The sequence below is a fragment of the Ochotona princeps genome, chromosome 2 (assembly GCF_030435755.1).
Source record: "Ochotona princeps isolate mOchPri1 chromosome 2, mOchPri1.hap1, whole genome shotgun sequence".
Taxonomy (NCBI): Eukaryota; Metazoa; Chordata; class Mammalia; order Lagomorpha; family Ochotonidae; genus Ochotona; species Ochotona princeps.
In genome coordinates this window covers 72460837-72479840 of record NC_080833.1, presented here as the reverse complement: position 1 = coordinate 72479840, position 19004 = coordinate 72460837, and the positions used below count along the sequence as shown (strand labels likewise).

Here is a 19004-nt window from a genome sequence, read left to right as displayed (position 1 = left end):
TCATTTTGTGTTGTTTATGTTTATGCCTTATACACATTGTCTGAAGATAATTTTATACAGTATTGTTAGTGAGTTTGCATTTTAACTATGACTTCTCATGTGAGGTTAGATATAGAATCTTCCACTTATTGTGTCTTGTTAGTACCTCAAAGGTTTTGGAGCATTTTGAATTTCAAATTATTAGGTTGTTTAATATGCTCAACCTGTTTATCAGACCATCAAATGTTACTCAACCTTTAAGAGTATTAATATTAACACTATAACACAGATGAATCTTGAAGTAGATCTTCGCTAAGTAAAATATGCCAAATGCAAATGGGCAGCTATATCACTTACTTGAACTATGTGGAGTAATCAATGAGTTGAGATATGAATTAGAATGAGTGATTTCCAGAAAATAAGGCTACAGAGGCAATGGATAAGTTAGTGTTTAATGGTTATGGAGTTTCAGTTGGGGAGAATGAAAGTTACAGGGTAGATGATAAGGGTAGTTGCACAACATGACTGCCCTAAATACCACAGTGCTTTAAACTCGGTAAAGCTATTTTACCACACACACACAAAGAAGAGAAATAGACAAGTGAAAGGTGAATAGATTTTTAAGGAAAGCACAGTTAAGGAAACTGACTGAAATATTTTCAAAAACCACCACTCTTTCAACAAGTTTTGCCTTCTTTTTTCTAGGGTTTACAAGGAGTCCCTGGAAGTCCAGGCGATAAGGGGGTTGTAGGAGAACCAGTAAGTTTATCTTTATGCTTTTCTGATAGTGTTTTTCTCATGATGTATGCTTACATTTTTATTGTTTTTGCCTGGTTGTGCTGTGAGAAATGTTTTAAGAACAGCATTTATCATAGACAACTATAGATAAATTGTGCAAAATGATTATTTTGCTTTAATATGGTTTTTAATGCTTTTCTAATTGCAAATCATAGTATTTGATACTGCTTTTCTGGAACTGTTAAAATTGACTGTCTTCTGTTTTCAGCAAATAGAACTATTTTACTGAGTCACATACATAAACACAATTACATTTATGAGACCAACTCTATGATATAAAACTTTACACAGAAGCCAAACTCAACATCTTTTGGGAGAAAATGTATAAATATAACAGAAATGTTGTTAGATCAACAATACAAAACCTTGCATCACAGTTCTATAAATATGTTTCACTTACAGAATTTCTTTGGGAAATAAACTGAGAGAAGGAAACACTTTATCACAGTCACTTTCTTACAAGTGATTTTTGTTGCCAGTGAAGTCATTCTTCTAGTTAATGGTGTCAGTTGTAATATGGAATAATGTGCTTCTCAAATTTACAATATAATACAGTGTTTAAAACCACATGATTTTATCATCAATTGACAAAAGGTTTTACAGATGGTCTTTGCATAATTCACTTAGATAATACCAAATGGAAAATACTAACAAAGGGTTGTTGTTACTAAATTGCATTAATTTTCTCCTTTATCTACTTAAGCTATGGTGAAGACTTTCCACAAAAATAAGTAAAGATCTGCCGATAATGAACAATTCTTCTAAATAGTCTTACACATGATGTTTCTTTCACCCAACTAATTTTTTTTACCTTTTTCTCCTTGCTTGCAATGTCTCTATCTTCACAATCTGACATTCATTTGAAGTAAAATAATTCAACTCCCAAACTCCCAGTAACACTATATACTTAACTAGTTCTCACTCCTAAAAACAAAAAATCTGTGAACTCCTGTATGTCAGAGATCACTTATTTTCACTTTTGTAATCTCCTTTCCTGGCATAAGGGCTACATATAAGATATGCTCAGTTAGTGTTTGTTAAACTGAATTGACAAAAGTTTCTGTAATCAAAGACATAGTTGCTCAGCTGGTAGGTAACATTACATAAAGTAAAATGGGTTGAAAACCAAGTGAGACTTAGAAGACATTTAGGTCAGTATAAGTGTGTCTCTAGAACTCTGACAACACCAGTTGAAATTATGAGGATTTACACAATCAGTGGCTTTAGAAGACTTGTTACAGTAGCCTTAAATGACTAAGTACCTTTGCAGCACCGAAAAATTAAAATGTTAGTCACTGAGTCAGGGGATTGATAGGTAAAATATAAACCAGACTATAAGAGACATAAATGGGCCTGATATGTATTTGAACTGCTTTATCTCCTCATGGAAGGAAAACAAAGAAACTGATAAAGTAAAAGAGACAAAGGAGATATTAAAATATATGTTTTATATTTTAGGATACTCAAAGTCTATAACTTTTTTTGTATTCAAGATTCAAAACTGGTTTGCTCATTATAGTGCAAGCCTTTGTTTTTGAATACGTGGCCATTTGTTCATGCACTGAACATAGGTCTATTAATAATCTGTTGAGAAGGCTATGGGGGACGTGGTGAGACTCAAAATCCTTGCCTGATTGGGCAGGTGATGCCTTCATCATGCTAGAGGCTGGGAATTCACTGGGCAATATGCTAACAGGAGGCAAGATTGGTCCTCACATCTGGTCAGTTTAGGGGTGAAGTATCCTATATGCCAAATGCCACACTTTGGAGTTGATTATCTATAGTTGGATGCAAAGGATGAACATTTTCTCAAAGAAGGACTGCATGGATATGGCACAAAAAGTCAAATGAGAAGTAAGTGTAGGCAAAGGGTGTGTAGGGAGGCAGGCTGCAAGACATACACAGCTTTATACCCAAGGTTTTGTGTTTTTATCTTAAGAACACAAGGATGTCAGTGGAGGGGTAAGGCTAGCTATTGATCAGATTGTTTTGTGAAATTCATTCAAATCACAAGGTGCAAAGATCCAAGAATGCCTCCCTGTTGTGTAATCTAAGTAACAGATGGTGGAATCTTTTTAATAACAGAGAAAACATGGTGGATAGATTTAAAAATTTAAAAAAAAAACCATAAAATCATTAGGAGATAGAGACTCGATATGTGAAGGATAGCACCTAAGTTTCTGGCTTGTCATGGTAAAGAGATGATCCCACCACTCATTGAGACAGGGGAAACCAGTAGACAATTAAGTTTGTGAGTGGTAAATTGAAAATTCAGTTTAGTTATGTTGACATATTTGAAGTGCCTTTAGGAAAAGTAAGATGGATTCAAAGAAGAGGAATGCACTGAAATTAAGAATACTGGATTTGCTGCCTGTGGAGAGAATATAGAAATGAGAAAAAATCTTCAAAAGATAAAATTACAATGAATTTAGTTTAGACAGCCTAATTGGTTTATTTTCAATTTTAAAATTAAGCAGTGATTCATTCTAAAAGTGGGATTAAATGTTCTAATGAGCTAAGCAGAAGAGATTGATTTTATATACAAAGAAGGCTGAAGAAAGCAAAAGCAGAGCAAAAGAATGGATTAATCATAGTTATTTTTCTTATAAGGCAGGGATAGAGAGAACAGTGCAATAAAACTGATTGACATCAAGTTGCTTCTTTGTAAGAATTAAGGCTGAAGAAACCTCATTATCACAGTTTTTGTACGTTTAAGGAATTTAGATCTTTCTCTCCTCTTTTTTTCAGATCAGATAACAACTTACTTTTAGTTGACTCCATTTTGATTTTTGGTAAGATCTGGTAGGGCCTGGAGCAGAAACTCAGTCTAAAACAGCCTCCTGTAATAGATCAAACACTGAGGTTTAAAGGATTTCAGCATTTTAAAAATGTTGGTAGAAGGGGCTGAAACTGCAGAGGAAGCTGAAAGAGATAATAAAAGCAATAAAAAATCAGATATACAAGTCAAGAGGCTCAATCTGAACCATCACCTTGCTTATAATTTTCATGGCAAGCTTGGGCTCCTTTAGAGGTCTGTAGGCATTAAGAGGTGTGTGTAAACTATAGCCTTTACTCCCAGTCACTGCTATTCTAAGTCAAGTTTTACTGAAACGCAGCACACCAGTCACTTAAGATTATGTATGGCTACCTTCACATTGCAGCAACAAAGTTGAGTAGCTTTTGACAGAGACCACGTGACCCACAAGCCTAAAGAACATACCATCTGGCCCTTGAAAGTTTGATTACCTCAATCTGGATTCCAGTCACACAAATGAAGAAAAAAAAAAGAATGAAAAGTAAAAAACTGTCGCAAACAATGTCCTTTGGCTTATGCACCATTCAACTTGCAAAATTGTACATGTTGACCCTTGTTAATCTAAAACAGCCATCAGATATTTTCCAAAAAATGATGCTATTTATTTGGTAAGAGCAGAGCATTACAAGGGGTACACGTATGCTGAACAAAACTATGGGTGTATCCAAAGAGATTGTGGCAAGGGGAAGTTTTTAATGTCAAAATAAAAAGAGAGAAGGATTACATCAGATATTTTGAAACGAGAATCTTTGGCCAAAATGACTAATAATCAGGATGGTGTCAGTTCATTGTTCAGCAGACGGAGAGTTGTTTAGATGCCCTCAGAGAAGTGCTTTCCATGCAGGGCTGCAGCAGTCTCTGCACGAGCTGGAGATGCTGGCTGACTGTCGTGGAAGTTATCCTGGGCAATCGGCATATGAACCCTTCATGACATCCTGGCTTTCTTTAATTTTTGTTAGGGTTAACACAAGTGACTCCTGTCTTAATTATGACAAGTTTTGTATACTTTTCACAATCTTAGTGCAGGTGAATCAATGGGGTCCATTCCTCATTCCTACTTTCATCCCTTCCTTTTTTTTCTTCCTTCCTACATTTCTTCCTTCGTTTTCAGAAATATTGAATTAAAAAAAAGGTGTCTCCCGTCCTAAATAAATATTATTAGTACCTGTCAGTATTTAAAACTACCTTAAAATCAGTGATAAAATAAATACTATACTTTTAAAAATGAATTCTGCTTATCATTGCTTTATGATATCCCCAGTATTTTTTAAATATAATTTTCTAGATATTCTTTCTTAGCTAAGTACTAGAAATCAATTTGTCTCAAAAGATACTTAGCAAGATTCTCAAATAACTAATTTATGTATACATGAGAGCAAAAATATACTGTGTGTTTATGTGTATGTGTATACACTAAAATTGTACACAGTATCAGTTTCAGTTTCAGGAACACACCAGGTATCTTGGAATGCATCCCTTGTAGATAAGGGGAACCACTGTAACTGGAATTTAAAATTAAAAATGTCATATAGCACAAAGAAAATAACAACAGATACTGTAACTAGAGATATCTAAGATCTAAACGGAGAGCTAGTCTGTGTTCATTTATAGGAGGAATAAATATTGTTATGATATCAGCTTTCACAGTTTGTTCTATTCAGTTAATTCAATACAATTTCAGTTTTTATTCCAGCTACTTATGGTAAAGATTATCAAACAGCTTCTAAAATTCATATGAAAAGGCAAAAGGTCCAGAATAGCCAATGTAATCTTAAAGAACAAAGTTGGAGGACTGAGAGTACCTGCCTTTAAGACTTACTCTAAAACTACAGTAATTAAGACAGTATTGAAGTTGCTAAAGTAAAATGGACAAGCAGATCATTGCAACAGAATAGGAACTTCAGAAATAGACCACAGACATAGTATAAAATATATAGTCCCAACTCACTCAAATGATCTTTCACAAAGAAGCAAAGGTGAATAGTGGATAGTCATTTTCACAAGTGTTCCTGGAATGAAATGGATATCCACATGCAAATCATGAACGCACAAATAATGAACTCAAGATGGATCCTAAGCCTAAATGCAAAATGAAAATCTGTGAAATTAGAAGATAAATATGAGTGAAATCTATGACTCTGACTTGATAAAAAGCATATAACACCAAAAGTATAATCCACAAAAGAAAAAATAGCATATTGTCCAAAATATAGAAATAATTCTTTAAAAAATCAACAATAAAAATAATTTTAATGGGCTGGCATTATGGTGCAGTTGACTAAGCCCCCACTTGTAATGCCGGCATCCCAAAACAGAGTGTCAATTTGAATCCCAACTATTCCTCTTCTGTTCCAGTTCCCAGTTAGTGCCACCTGGAAAAGCAGCAACAGAAGATGGTACTAGGCCACTGGCAGTAACAGGGGGAGACATGGATGGAGTTGCAGGCTCCTGACTTTGGCCTGGCTGAATTGTTTTAGCCATTTGGAAAATAAATCGGCACATGAAAAATATCTCTTTCTGTACCTAAGTCTCTCTCTATCTCCTTCTCCCTGCCTACCTCCTTTCATCATTACTCTTTCAAGAAAGCAAAGTTTAAAAAAAATAATAAAATATTTAAGTGGGCAGAAGATCTTATCAGGAACCACACAAAGAAAAATGCAGAAATTGTATAGAAGCATATGAAAACCTGTTTCAAATAAAATGTCATTAGGGAACTGCAAATTAAAACAATAATGGCTACTTTCTGCTAGTACTAAATGCTATTGAGGCTACAGAGTAACAGAGACTCATTCTTTATTGGTGAGAATACAAAATGGTATGACTACTTTTCAAGATTTGGCAGTTCCTTACAACTGCGTATGCTGTTATCATGTAATACAATAATCACTGCCCCTGACATTTACCCAAATGAATACGAAACTCAGATTCACACCCAAACTTACACATAAATGTTTATAGCAGTTTATGCAGAGGATGCTCAAATTGGAAGCAACCTGTGATGTCTGCCTTAGTCTCACCTGTTCCTCCAGAATTTACATGTAATAATCCTAACCTCTAAAGTGATGCTGTTACGAGTGGGGATATCTGGGAAGTGCTTACATGGCCATGAGGGCTCTTCCATCACAACAATGATTTGTAGCCTTATAAAGAGACCCTGCCAATCATGTTCATGCCTTCCACTATGGAGGATACAACCCCAAGGCATCATCTATGAACTGGACAATGAACCTCACCAAACACTGCATATGCCAGCACCTCGGCCTCAGGCTCCCCAGCCTCCAGAACTGTCAAAAACACTGGCACACACTTGGCTCGCGTTGGGGCAGACCGGGCTGAGTCAGTTCACGTCATCCACTGGCAAGCCCAAGCGCTGGAACTGTGTGGGGGCCTGGCCGGGTTTGGGTTGCGATAAAAAAAAAAAAAAAGTACAAAACACAAAATGCCAAGGTGAAATGGCCTGTGCCAGTAGGAAATGCAACACCCGACCAGCACACCTCCCACTGGTTTAGGTGAGGGACGAGAGTGTGATGGGCAGAGCCAGGGAGAGCTGCGATACTCATTGGTTCCAATGGAGGTCGGGGCTCAGAATAGAACCAACCCAGCGGTTAAAACCACCAGCTGATCGGAGTGATGGACGGTGGCAGGCACTGTGCTTACTAGTAGTACATGTAGGAGCCTGGACTGGGAATGCCTCAAAGTTTCTTAGGGGATTCCCCTGAACAAAATGGAGGAATCAAAGCATTAACCAAGAAAAGATGGAAGATGGAGTAGATCAATCAACCAATTCAGCTATATGTTTGCAGCGGAAAACTGGACAAGGGGAAACTCTAAGATGGACTATGTCAATCAGTGGACTCTACACCAGCCTCATCATACCTGGACTGTTGCTGTTGATAAGTTGGAGCTTCTAATTGATCGAGGTGACGCTCTGCTGGCTCTGCCTTCAAACCTGAGAGGGCCTCCCTAAGAGGCCGTTGAACTTAAACTGGACAAGTGGGATGCTGGACTCTGTATGGTGTGAGCTTTTAATTAGGGAATCTCAACGGAACTTGAGCTGTGGTTATGCATCAAGGTGAAGGAATTCACCATGGGGGAAGGGTTTGGGGTGAAGGGGGTGTGGAATCCCAGTACCTATGAAACTGTGTCATGTAATACAATGTAATTAATGAATAAATGAATATTAAAAAAAACAACTTGCTGCTCTGTGAACTCTTAATTTAGAGAAGTCTATCATAGACGCCTGACTAGACTAAAGCAGTGGTTTCGAAAAGAAAATATGTAAGCAAACTGAATTGGAAAATATTAATTATTAAGCCATAGAAATACACTGACAAACCCTACATGCATATTGCAAAGTAGAAGAAGCCTATCTGATATGGACACAAACTGTAATTCCAATAACATTCTAACAAAATGGCAAAACCACTGTTGCAGGAAAAAAAATCACACATTATCTGTTTTAAAAATGTCATTTTGTTTGTCACGTATTTTCAGAAATATTAAGTAGATATATGACTGCCCTACCCTTTAAATAAGACACCTGTGAACATCCTTAGCATGGTATTTGATGCTATTTTTTGGTGTTTGGTAAATGTTTGTTGAATGGCATAGAAAATAAAATAATGAACAATATTTCTTTCTTCTTTGGATTCCAAACATAACTTAATACTATTGACACAAACAAGCTGAAGTTGCAATTTACATAAAGTGATACATATACATTGTCTATCAATTATGAGTTTCTTATCTAGATTCAGATCTCTTTTGAAGTAAATTTGATTCTCATATCTTAAATTTTAATATAGGGACCACGAGGACTGCAAGGCGAGACTGGGCCACCTGGAGAAATGGGGGCTGAGGTAATATTTTTCTAGTTCTTTCTTATTCTTCAATCCCAATACTACTTTTGTAAAACTCTTATGTAAAATTAATATAGTAGTTATATATTGTGAAGAACAATTCTGTAGTGTTTCATTACATATTTAAAAACTAAAACCCAAGGCCAGTGTTGTGACTGAAAAGAGTTAAGTCATTGCCTGCAATACTCAGATCCTGTATCTGAGCTCATGTTCAAGTTTTTGCTGTTCCCCTTTTGATCCAGGTAGGTAACTACCTGGATCAAAAGGCTCGAGGTCTTTGGTCCCTGACAGCAACATGGGAGACTCAAGTCATTTCAAGGCTTTCTTTCAGCCTGGTGCAGGCCTAATTATTGTGGTCATTTGGAGAGTAACCAGCAGATGGAAGTGTCTCTCTCCCTCTTGCTCGCTCTTGTTCACTCTCTCTCTGTAACTCCAGCTTAAAACATCACAAAATTAATATTTAGAAAATAAAGCCTACAATTCCACTAAAGCAAAAAATGAGGATGGCCATTGGCAAAGCAGTGAAGATGCTACTTGGGACACCTGCCTCCCATACTGAGATGTCTGTATTCCAAGCAGTACTTAGGTGCCTTACTACATCAATGGATTCTCACAGTAATTCTTAGTAAGAGGTGGTTGGTTATCCCTGTGTTATAGATGAGAAATGTAAATAACTCACTGAATAACAGTAGCCAAGAGTAGAAGAGCCTGGGTTTAAACTTAGACATTCTGTCTCCCAAACCCATGCTCTTGGCCACTGTCCCTCAATACATAATGATGCTACCTTATGCATGAATGGAATTATTGCCAGTAGTGATCATTTAGGATTAGAAAAACCAGTGTCAGTTGCAAGCACTGATTCCCAATTGGTTTTTAAAAAGAGCTACCAGAGAAATCCAAAGATAAAAGTCCAAGAAAGTAAATAAAGCAGTCCAAAGGGAGTGAAATCTAGAGTCTTGAAGGTTTCTCTCAAGAGAGTTTTAATCTTAGTGACAAGTAAACATCATCTCAGAGGAAAAGCAGGAATATCTAGGCAGGCTTGCTTCAGGGTCCTTTGTCTTAAGCACAGTATACAACTGCTGCTGCTAGTGGTGAAGGAGTTACAGGATTACAAGAGGTGAGCCTCAGAGGACAAGAAAGCAGTTATTCTAAAACAAGACATGGGGCATTGTGCCAGAGCTAACGATTATGGCATCAGCATCCCATATGAGTGCCAGTACTAGTTCCAGCTGCTCCTCTTCCCATACAGCTCCCTGCTAATGGCCTAGGAAAGCAGCCAAAGATGGCTCAATTCCTTGGCGCCCTGATCCCACATGGGAGACCCAGAAAAAGTTCCTGGCTCCTGACTAGATTGGTTAAGATCTGACTGTTGTGACCATTTAGGAAGTGTATCAATGATGGAAGATCTTCCTGTCTCTACTTCTCTCTCTGTACATCTGCCTTACCAATAACAATAAACAAATCTTTTTTTATAGAGATTTGTTTATTTTTATTGCAAAGTCAGATGTATAGAGACGAAGAGAGACGAAGAGGAAGATGATTCACTCCCCAAGTGACCACAAGGGCCAGTGCTGAACCGATCCGAAGCCAGGAGCCAGGAACTTCTTCCGAGTCTCCTATGCAGGTACAGGGTCCCAAGGCTTTAGGTCATCTTCGACTGCTTTCCCAGACCACAAGCAGGGAGGGAGCTGGATGGGAAGTGGGGCCGTCGGGATTAGAACCAGTGCCCACATGGAATCCCAGCGTGTGCAAGGGAAGGACTTTAGCCTCTAGGCTACCACGCCGGGCCCAAAAATAAGCAACATTTTTAAAATTTATTTTTAATATCATTTTATGACATAGTTTCATAGGCTCTGGGATTTCCTGAGCCCCTCCCCAAACCCTCCCCCCATATTGAATTCCTCCATATTGTTACAGTAGTATAGTTCATAACAAAATCAGAATAGCAAATCCATAATAAAAGGGAGTTTGTATATATGAGGACTTACCTTCTAGCAAAAGATAGAGGTATACTAATTGAGGTATAGAAGTAATCATTAGAACTAAAAACAAAATAAAATAAAAAACTGCATCTGAGGATTGGGACTGGGGCTTTTCATTAGAAGCCGGCCTTGCTCTGCTGTTTCTTTATTTTGAAGAAAACAAGGTGTGTGTGAATTGCAGAAGGTGAGTCGAACTGGAACACCAAGCTTCCTAATACAAAAGACTGTCATCTCTGGATCAGAAATATTGAAGAATTTCTGAGATCTTGAAGACAAATAGAAACAAGAGGGAAGGCAAGAGTTAGGAAGGAGAAAGAAAGGAGAAAAAAAGGATAAGAAGGGAATGAAGGAAGGGGAGAAGTGTGTGGGTGAGTGGAGAATACATTAACATGCTCCAAAGCAAGATAAATGGCTCTGGGAAAGAAAAACAATACAGAGCATCTGCAGGAGCTCAGAACCTGGAAGTAGCCAGAGGCTGCAGAGAACTGGGCTTTCCAAGGAAAAGAAATCAAAAATATCCCAGTGAAACTGGGTAAGAAGGAAAACTGGAAAAGCAGCTCTGTGTGTGTGTACCATTTTTATAATGTGAATAAATTCCTCTTTTTCTTATACAATTTTTAAATAACACCAGTAAAGAAAATTGAATTTTTAAAAAAGATTTGTTTATTTATTACAAAGTCAGTTATACAGAGAGGAGGAGAGACAGAGAGGAACATCTTCCGTCCAATGGTTCACTCCCCAAGTGAGCGCAGCGGGGCTGGAGCTGAGCCAATCTAAAGCCAGGAGCCAGGAGCCCTTCCAGGTCTCCCACGTGGGTACAGGGTCCCAAATCTTTGGGCCGTCCTCGACTGCTTTCCCAGGCTACAAGTAGGGAGCTAGATGGGAAGTAGAGCTGCCGGGATTAGAACCGGTGCCCATATGGGATCCCAGCGCATGCAAGACGAAGACTTTAGCCGCTAGGCCACGCCGCCAGGCCCGAAAAACGAATTTTTAAAGAAGTTGATTCTACCAGGAAGAACAAAAGTTATAGAAACAAAGTAACTAAGTGTATGAGGGTAAGAAGAAGAAATAGGGAGTTGGATTGCTTTCAACTAATGCTTAGAAGTGAAAGGAAGGATTAGAAGAAATGTCTTAAAACTCCTGATTCCAAGTTAAGTTGTTTTGACCTTTTAAACGATTAAAAGGTCATTTGCCTTGAAGTTTATGAAGGGGTAGCAAAGAATCTGCTTTGAACCCAGATATCTTACCAGTGAGCTTCAAAAAAATAAAATAACCTGCCATCTTATGAGGTTGTTACTGCCTTTGTCATTTGTCAAATCATTCTCTTGTAGGGACCTTCGGGCATCAAGGGAGAACCTGGTCTGCAAGGCGAGCCAGGTGCAAAGGTAACCTTCCCAGCAAGTAAAGAGACAATAACCTTCCACCACTATATCCCAACATTTGCCACTTCCTGGCAAATACCATCTTAAAGGCTGGTGAATGCCAGCAGATAAACATGGGAAGTGTCTTGGAACTCGCAGTCCTCTATTCTAGGCCTTCCATAATTAGACACCATGTTAGTAGCATAAAGTTTCATCTTTCTCATTGTTTCTTCAGGGAGATGTTGGACCAGCAGGCAGTGTTGGAGGAGCTGGGGAACCAGGGTTACGGGTAGGTGCCTATTGGAAATCATTTTGAAAGCATTATTTTATTTGGTTCATTCTCAAATGTCCACGATGACTGAGTCTAAGCTGGCACCCAATCTAGGTGTAGGGAACAGGTCCCCCCTACAAGTGGCAGGAATCTAATTACCTGAGCCATCACTACTGCCTCCCCAGGTCTGCATTAGCAGATGCAAGAATTGTGAAATTAAATCAAGGAACCAAACACAGGTAATTAGATAATGGGATATGGACTCTTAACTCTTAGATTAAATGTCCATTCCTGAAAACCCTTTTAATAACTCGCCTGTCTGCTTATGTCAGTGAGTCAAAGCTTAGTAACTTAGCTTCATAAGACTTGAAAACAAGCATAATAAACCTTTCTGACGTATTATTTAAAATATTTATCTTTACTTCATAATTCCAAAAACTGCATGGTAAACACTATTCATATTCTTATTTTGTAGCATTTACAGTTGTAACTTCATACGCTTTCCTCCAAAACAAGTGTTCTCTGCAGAATGCTTTCCAAAAATGTGAGACACTGTCATTGTCAATCATGATACCATTAAGAAGATTCACACAAATATCAATGACCAACTCTCAGGATGTTTTCTCATCTAACAAGACAAAGGAATGAAATATTAATTTAATTTTTTTAAGATTTATTTATTTTTATTGGAAAGTCAGATATACAGAGAGAAGAAGAGAAAGAGAGGAAGATCTCTTTGATGATTCACTTCCCAGGTGGCCGTAAGGGCCGGAGCTGAGCCAAGCTGAAGCCAGGAGCTAGGAGAATCTTGTGGGTCCGCCACATGGGTGCAGGGTCCAAAGGCTTTGGGCTGTCCTCGACTGCTTTCCCAGGCCACAAGCAGGGAGCTGGATGGGAAGCAGGGCCACCAGGATTAGAACCATCACCCATGTGGGATCCTGGTACGTGCAAGGCAAGGACTTTAGCCATGAGGATATCGTGCTGGGCCCAATTTTAATGTTTTTTAAGCAAACAAAAAATTGAAAATTTTCAAAGTTACATGCAAGGGAAATGTATTTAGCTATAATTGGATAGTTTTTATCCAACTATAAGTTGTTTATAATTATGCTAATACAAATAGCCTTTATTTTAAGCTGTGGTGAGATTGTTTTCAACAAGAAAATAGAGTCGAAGATAATTAATTAGGCATTCATTCACGGAAAGAGTTTTGCATCTGCTTTCTTTTCACTTTCCCTTTTGTGCAGGAGTGGGGAGGCAGGGAAAAGGAGGAGTAGAGGTAAGAATAGTGAAATTGTTACTGATGGGAGAGGTAGAGCAGAAATGAATAAACATTAATTGTCTTTACCCATCGAGAGATGCATGACTCCTTTGGTAGCACCATACACTACGGTTGTATATTTCTGCAAGTTCTGGATTTAAAAGACAGATTTTTTATGGTCTGGCATGTTAGTCTTTACTTTTCTCTGATGGGAAGAAAATACAAAAGCTCTAAAAATCTAGTATAGTAATCATAGCTGTATGAAGTTGTACTCACCAGTGTAAATTCAGCATACAAGACATTATAATTATACAATGAATATTTACTTTCCTTGAGCTCAGGAATATAAATCTGCCTGTTTCAATTTTCAGAGCTACTTAGTGAGTGCATATTACTTTTACATTGCTAAAATCTGTTCATATTCTGGAACCATCTTGTACTTGAATTGATAACACTCTGACTCCTTAAATCATCTGCAGAGCTATTCAAGGTAAATTAAATCATGCTGTCAAATCTCCTTTAGAAATCAAGTAGAAGTAGAAATAAGCACAAACCTGTTGTTTTCTATATATTCCAGAGGTAAAAGGAAAAAAAGATAAATGATGTAGCCAAAAATTTAGTCTCACATTTTCTGCTGCAAAACAGGGTGAACCAGGAGCTGCTGGAGAAGAAGGTCTCCAAGGAAAAGATGGATTCAAGGTGAAGCATGCTTGTAATATTATATAGAAAATGAATGTTTCATGAAGTCTTTGATGTAAGAAACATAATTATTTTGGGATACCAAACAAAAGTCTACTTGTTGTGAAGTATAACTATTTCACTATACTCCTTTTTAAAAGAAAAACCATATTGAATTACAGGGAAATCAAGGAGATCGGGGATTTCCTGGAGAGAATGGAGACAAAGGAGAGATGGGGTTGAAAGGAACTCCCGGGCCCTTGGGTAAACCAGGTCACGTGGGACTTCCGGTAAGTCCTTCTAGGTTCATTTTCAGTGAACTTGGTGCGCATTCACATGAACACACACACACACACACACACACACACACTGACTTAACTCAGTGGGTAGTTAGAAGTGTGGAATGGTGGCTTGAAAGCGGAACAAAAGGAGAATACTTGTCTTCCTAAGATATACAATAGGAAGACATTTTTTCCATAAACCATGTAGCTTTTGTCAAAAAAACATTAAATTCTTTGTGTTGTCAAAACTTACTTTGATTGGGCACTTTTGGTGCTTATTCATATAACTGACATTATTACAGAACAATATCCTACCTTTGCAATGAAATTCTTTGCAAGCATAGTATCTGCTCAGTGTCGGGTATCTGATCTAAATTGAGACATAACTGTAGCAGAAATTTTAAATGTCATATGGAATAAATTCTCTCACCTCAAGACAAATGGAAGCTGTTAATAGATAATGAGCACAGCTCTTACGTGCTTAAGAGCTTCATTTATTGCAGTTCCCTCGTTCTTGTTTCATGTCTTTCAACATAGGTTATCCCTAAGACTATCTGTGTTTTCTTATTTAAGTTTTCTTATCCTGTTACCCTGGCAGCTAGGGACTTTGGAAGTCTTACTCAGCCCCTTGGAGAGTGCAAATGAAATCTTCTGTCATGTAGGTCTCTTTCTCCAGTGATCACAGTTCTTCGTATGTTGAGTTTCAGGTGGGAATTTGGGACAGAGTTAGGACATTGCTTGGGTACTTGCATTCCATAATGAAGTACCTGGTTTGAGTCCCTGTTACACCATTCTCATTCAGTTTTGTGCTGTTGCATGCCATAGAAAGCAGCAGGTAACAGCTCCAGTGCTTGGTGGGAGACTTGAATTGAGTTCTTCTCCTGGCTACAGTCTGACGCAGATCTGTTTTTGCAGACATTTGGGAAGTGAACCAGCAAAGTTTCTGACTCTCATTGCCTTTCAAGTAAAAATGAAAATTAAAAAAAATAATAAATTATAAGTCTTTAAATTAAATAACAACAACAACAAAAGCTAATGCTGTCTTAACTTTCAGCATAAACCACACAGAGACTCAATAAGGACTAAGGAGCTAATCATGAATAAACTGATACTGCAGCCTGGAAGACAAAGTAGTGATTTCAATTATTTATTTATTCTGTTCATATAAGAAACAAAGATATATTGGTTTTATAGAGAGAGAGAGGTTTCTCTCCAAATACCTACAACACCCAGGGCTGGACTGGGGAGAAACTGAGAGCCAGAAGCACAAGCCAGGCAGGAACCTAAGTGCATGAGCTATCAACTGCTGCCTCCCAGAGTGCATATCAGGAAGATGGAATAACAAGTGTTTCTGATGGATAATGAAGGCATATCAAACAATGGTCCTGCTTTACCAAATATCTGCCCCCATGATGTAGAGATACTGAGTCTTTCTTCTTTCCCCTCTGTCTTCTAACTTCCAAATCACTGAATGTCATCTTTGATAGCCCCTGTCCAAAGGGCACAGTTAGGTATGCTGAAGTAAGCTCTAACTAGACCAATATAACATATTTCATAAAAGAAACATAAACTGACATCTCAACTTTCACATGTGTGCATGACTATACAACAATTAAAATAATGCCCTAACACATCTTTCCTCAAATGATAGATAATATTACCAGTGTTTTTCAAAATGACATTTGAAAAATTTGAATCATGTAGAAGTGTCCCTGTGTTTAAACTTGGGCAAATTAAATCTTTCTCTCCAGTTTCAGAGTAGTGTTAAAGTATCCATTTCTCCCATGTCACCCTCTCAGCCCTGGAAAATTATGACAGATATTCTTCCCTGACAAATACAAAGCATCTGAGAGTCCTCCACAAAATTATGTTAAATGCCATTGACCTAGACAGCAAACGATGTGTTTTCCCTTATATCCTCTTACATCTTACAATTGAAAGAAACAGCCTCAGAGAAAGTTAAGAGGCTTAATATATAAGACAATGTGGCACTAATTCCTTTATTTTCTGACTCCTATGTCTCTAAGCCTCGCTTATTCAAAAGATAACCAGTTTCAATCCCCTGTTTCATCTTTTTTATGTTATTGCTAATTTTCCTCTTTGGAGAATGCTCAGCCCTCTTCCATTATGGTCAAGGAAAAGCCCACAAAGAATCCAAGGAATGGACGCCAAGAAAGTGTAATTGTTTTCCTGAGAGTTGCTGTCAAAGTTGATTTTATATTTTAGAAGCCATTAACAGTTATTCCTAATTAGCACAAATTTTTATCAAACTTTTGTTGCAGAGTTGTAAGGATTAGTGGGAAGGGAAACACAGAGATAAGAAAAAGAAAGACCAAAAGGTACCATGAACTAACAGCAAGACAGCCAGGGAGAGATGATGCAGTTTGACAGTTTGTGATGGGCAAAGCAAAGATGGAAAAGGATCTCAGTGCAGGCATGGAAACACGACAAACCCAGATTTCATCTGCTTCGTAATTTTTCCCAGGAACAGTCCTGCCTAGTACACATCTTTGGTGCCTTTTTTTTAGTAACAACACATGTGTGTTTCTTCTTTATTCTTCTGTTGTTCTCCTTGGAATTTTAAATGCCTTTTAGCTTATAAACTCAGGGGAAAAAATACCCTGGCTTTTTGTGTGTATGTGTGTGTGTGTTTTCAAAAGAATCTTATGATCCAAGGGGCTATTGCTTAATGAAACAGCCTGATGTTGGCTTATTTTTTACTTTTAAAATTGTTCCTTAGGCAGTGTCACAAAGATGCTCTCTTGGATTCTTACAAAGTAAACAAGAGAAAGAAAGAAAAGTAAATAAACTTTTGTTTTCAAGAAAAGAGAATGTATTCTTACTTCCTATGCCTAAATACTTAAATGCTCATGAGAGAAGAGTTAAAAAAGAAACATCTGCCTCACAGTCGGCATCTGTTTCTATAAAGCAGTCTGCCACAGTGGTGTCCGAGATCTAGACATATGTGTCACTATGAACTCCAAAGTTAAACTCATCAAGATAAAAATGGATTATTTTCCTTCCTTGGGACAAAATTTTCTTGGATTTATTGAAATGTGGTTTTCCCAGTATGTGTAAGGTGATATTTGAAATGAGTATCTTAAGAGATGAAATAACACAAAGGACCCTTTCTCTAAGAGGCTCTTTAAAAGGATCTTAAAAGTAAAAGCATAAAGATGACAGGAATATTTATAGCTGGAAAACAATGATAATATATATATGTACTTTATTGGAAATCTTGAGAAACAATCAGTTGGGGGAATAGGAGATGAGTGGCATTAGGGAGTGAAGAATTATCTAAGTCTTCTGTCATTTAAATAGTTCCTATGACTCTGGTGTTAGGCTTCTTTATTTTGGATCATTTTATCCTAAAGCAAAATAGAAATATACATAAAACTGTTCTGTCAACCCTGTCACCATCATTGAAACATCTGCTGTCTTACTAAAGGGTTGTGCTTGTTAAGTCTGTGGTTTCTTAGTTCATGTATTGCACATAACAAAGGGATTGGAGACCTCTTTCAAAATCTCTGGTGGAATGCCGAATTAGCATACTGAACTCCATATAGCCCTATTTTAGTCAGAAAAATATCCTTATATATTTCTTTAACATATTAGCTTTCATGTATATTTTCTTTGAGGGGAAAAAAGTTGTATACCCTTACAAAAATTATCTTGGATTTTAAGTATTTTGTTCAGTTTACAGGTTGATTCTATAAAATGTATTTGTGCATTAGTTCAACAAAGTATTTACTGCTTTCTTTTACACAAGAACTCTGCTAAGTACCAGGGTAAAAACATTAACAAGAACCCAGGTTTCAGGTATTATACCCTATAAGAGAGGGACAACAACAGATTGAAAGTCATTGCTGACTGTGATCATGCAATGATGGAAATAAATGGGATAATGAAAGAGAATAGCTGAATAAATGTGGAAAGTCGACTAAGCTTAGAGAATGTAGTACACTGAGGGTGAGAGAGAGGACTTCTCGGAAAAGGGAACAGATAAATAGAGACTTGGAGAATTAAAAGGAAACTTCCATGCAAAGAGCTCTGGAAAGATTTTTCAAGGTTGCAAGAGTCGAGAGTTTGAGATGAGAATGAGCTAAGAATTTTTAGAAAATTAAATAAAGTTTTGCAGCTGCTGTACAATGAATATTAAAAATTTCCTCAAAGTGAGCTTGAAGAAACAGGTAGGAATAAGATTGTGAAGGACTTTTTAAACCATGGTAAAAAGATTATGGGGCCCGGTGGCATGGCCTAGCGACTAAAGTCCTCGCCTTGAACGCCCCGGGATCCCATATGGGCGCCGGTTCTAATCCCGGCAGCTCCACTTCCCATCCAGCTCCCTGCTTGTGGCCTGGGAAAGCAGTCAAGGACAGCCCAAAGCTTTGGGACCCTGCACCCGCGTGGGAGACCTGGAAGAGGTTCCTGGTTCCCAGTGTAGCACTGGCCATTGCGGCTCACTTGGAGAGTGAATCATCGGACGGAAGATCTTCCTCTCTGTCTCTCCTCCTCTCTGTATATCTGACTTTGTAATAAAAATAAATAAATCTTTAATTAAAAAGATTACCTTTTATTGAAAGTATATTGAGAAGTCATTGAAAGATTTTAAACAAAAGAGGAACATAGTCTCTGATGGGAATCACACTTTGGTTTTCAAATTATGTTTAATAAAATCTAGTGGTTTTGGCTATTTCATGGCATGAAATCAAATTTCAAAAA

General features: G+C 37.7%; 1 protein-coding gene across 2 annotated transcripts in view; it reads left to right on the top strand.

Moving 5' to 3' along the window:
- The window catches only part of COL24A1 (collagen type XXIV alpha 1 chain), a 339546-nt gene that overhangs the window by 225376 nt on the left and 95166 nt on the right, over window positions 1-19004 (top strand). For both annotated transcript variants that reach the window (XM_058658790.1, XM_058658792.1), the window contains 6 exons: window positions 685-738; window positions 8398-8451; window positions 11765-11818; window positions 12030-12083; window positions 13969-14022; window positions 14184-14291. In XM_058658790.1, the coding sequence (XP_058514773.1) occupies window positions 685-738; window positions 8398-8451; window positions 11765-11818; window positions 12030-12083; window positions 13969-14022; window positions 14184-14291 (378 nt within the window). The remainder of the gene's footprint in view (window positions 1-684; window positions 739-8397; window positions 8452-11764; window positions 11819-12029; window positions 12084-13968; window positions 14023-14183; window positions 14292-19004) is intronic.